The sequence below is a fragment of the Myotis lucifugus genome, unplaced genomic scaffold (genome assembly GCF_000147115.1).
Source record: "Myotis lucifugus unplaced genomic scaffold, Myoluc2.0 scaffold_310, whole genome shotgun sequence".
NCBI lineage: Eukaryota > Metazoa > Chordata > Mammalia > Chiroptera > Vespertilionidae > Myotis > Myotis lucifugus.
Window position 1 is genome coordinate 760498 of NW_005871358.1, and position 2797 is coordinate 763294.

At 60.9% G+C, this 2797-nt stretch overlaps 1 protein-coding gene across 2 annotated transcripts in view; it reads right to left on the reverse strand.

Annotated features, from left to right (window-relative positions):
* ADGRL1 (adhesion G protein-coupled receptor L1) overlaps positions 1-2436 on the reverse strand; it is a 26698-nt gene extending 24262 nt beyond the window's left edge. Inside the window, exon 1 of one of the 2 annotated variants that reach the window (XM_023763960.1) lies at positions 2258-2436. In XM_023763960.1, coding sequence (XP_023619728.1) covers positions 2258-2327 — 70 coding nt within the window. In that variant the 5' untranslated portion in view covers positions 2328-2436. The remainder of the gene's footprint in view (positions 1-2257) is intronic. The other variant, XM_023763961.1, reaches the window with a different exon arrangement.
* Between the last annotated feature and the right edge of the window lie 361 nt (positions 2437-2797).

Here is a 2797-nt window from a genome sequence, read left to right on the forward strand (position 1 = left end):
ACTGCAAGCTCCGTGATGAAACCTGCTGAGGGCTGCTGCCCCGCGCCCTCGTCTCGTGGGTGATTTTAATCTGCATCAATTCACCGTGATAAACTGTAACTGAAGTTTAACAGCATTTCTGAATTCTATGAGTTCTGGCAAACCATCAAACTTGAGGATGGTCTAAGGTAGCGGTCACCAACCTTTCGGACCTCACGGACCACCAGTGGTCCACAGATCACTGGCTGGCGACCGCTGGCTGTTCTAAGGGACCCCTGATTGCAGTTAGTGTCCAAAGTGAGGGTGATCGTGGGTGCTGCCCTAACTTCACACCACCCCACACAAGAAGAGGCATGGGGGCGGGGTATGAACTCATATTCTGGAAGAAACCATAGAGCCTGACTTCGCCACCTCCCAGATGACAGGCCAGGCGTGTCCCTAGCCCCAGGTCTTCTCGTGCTGCAGCCCAGGGATCAGCAGCACCAGAATCACAGGGCAGCTGGTCGTTCCGAGTGCAAACTATGGCCACCTCCCCCCAGGGGCCTGCTGAATCAGGAGGGGGAAAGCCAGGAGCCTTTGGAACTACGCATCCACCAGCAATTCTGATGCACACTCCTTTGGACAGCCACCCCTATAGCCTCCCCAGGCCTCAGTTTCCCAATCTGTAAAATGGGCACCATAGCCCAGGGCTGTGCTGTGAGGATTCTGTGCTAGGAATGTTTGTGAAGGAAGTGCTGAGCATGGTGCTGTCAATGGTGAGGGCGCCACCAGAAGGGTCCTCCTCATTATCACCTGGGAAACCCGCCCGGTGTGTGAAAATGAAAGAGCACGCCGTGAGCAGGCCCAGCATCTTCACATGTCAGTCCCCATCCTGTGCCGTGTGGGGACTGAGAGCTTGGGCTGATGGGTTTCAATCCCAGCTCCACCACTCCTTGGCCGGTGGCTTCGTCCAGTCACTGACCACCTCTGTGCCTGTTCCCCTCCCTCGGGAGCTGACAGCTCCCACCTCACAGAGCCAGGCTGAGGGAGGGGCGCAGTGGATGCAGCAGTACACAGTGAGGCAACAGGGTGCTAATTACTGTTGCTACGAGGATGATTAAGGCAGCCCGTCTCTGCAGGACAGAGTGGGCTTGGTAGGGCCCACGCCTGCTGGAGGCAGCCACCTCTCAGGACACGTCCCAGCCAGGCCTTGCTGGTGCAGAGGGATGGGGGGAATGCACAGAGTGGCCCAAAGGCTGCAATGTGTGGACCACTGTCATTTGCAGATGCAGAGGAGGTACCAGTGCATAATGGCAGCAGACGTTAAGCAGGCCTCTTTCCGAAGACCGGGTCCCTCCACTGTTGGCTGGGGACCCATGGAGAATGGCAGCCAGGCCCTGGGGTTTTCTGGGGGGAGTTGTCCCACTTGGGGGAAAGTTTTACATGTGTTCCTCTAGTACCACCTGCTTCCGCGGCTAATTTTAGCCCTTCTTGGGTCTGGGAGGCAGGCCGGGGGTGGAGGGTTGGCTCAGATGGGTCCAGGGGGTGGGAGCAGCCCCTCCTGGACCAGCTGGGACCATGGGGCAGGACCCAGATGGGCAGAGAACACGGGCACTGGGCAAGCAGAGGATACCAGCTGGCCAGAACAATGCCAAGGCCCTGGGCATGGCTGAACGAAGCCCCTCCCTGTGTGGCTCTCTAAGGTGGGGCTATACGATGGGGCACTGGGAAGCAGTGTCCACTGCCAGTGCCCTCCAGACAGGGCTGGGAGGGGTGGGCAGGGGGCGTGGCCCAGGCAAGGGCAAGGCCAAGGCCAAGGCCAGCAGGCCCCTTGCTCTGCCCTTGCCCGCCATGGGGACCAGAACTGAGAAACTGGTGAGGTGGGACGGGCACGCTCGGGGCACTAACTGTGGCATGCACAGGATCCCGGGGCCGGCGCAGGGCCGAGCTGAGTCATTAGTTGTTTTTAAATAGATGTCAATGGGGCATGCTTTTAATTAAGCCTCTTGCAGATGTAATCACAGGTACCACACACACGAGCCTCAGATCACCAGGCAGGCCTGTGCCGGTCCCAGGGTGCCACAGGCTGTACTCCAGGCTCTGGGACCCCTGGGTGTTGGAGGTGAGGGGCTAGGGCCCCCTCAGTGTTGTTGGCGGTGCGTCACCACCCAGCCTTGCTCTGGCCTGGTTCCTCTGAGGTGCGGGTGGGGTAGGGCTCTAACAAGTCGGTCACAGGTATTTCAGTGCTCCACCCACTCTCCCGGCCGAGTGGTGGAGGCGCGGCCCCAGCAGCACCTACCTTGGGTGGCCGAGGTGACCAGGACGGCGGTGATGCAGAGGCTCCACAGCACGGCGGCCAGGCGGGCCATGGCAGCGGCCGGGGGCGTTTTCGGAGCTCTCAGTGGCTTGTGCAGGGGTCCTTGCCCTGCATCACCAGGTGGGCACCACAGCCTGGCCCACCAGCCTGGGGAGGACAGGGAGAGTGAGGGGGGCCATCCCTCAGCGGGCTGTGGACAAGGGGCCCGTCCACATCCAGCACTTCCACCGGCAGAAGCCACATCCTCTGGCCAGAAGCTGCCGGGCTCACCCTGCTTTCACCCTGACCCCAGCAGACAGAACAGCCCCCTGGTGACAGGTGTTAGGATGGCACCAGACAGGCCTCAGACCCTACCTCCTGGGGAAAGGGACCCTCTGGAAGCCGCCTCCCCCGTTCTGAAATCCCGACCCTGCCCATCGGTCCTCCAGCCGAGCTTCCTCAGCCAGCAGAGCATCCAGGGTGGGGGACCAGGCATCCCGGCTCCACGTGCAGCCTCCCCCTCAGGATCATGGGCAGGAATCC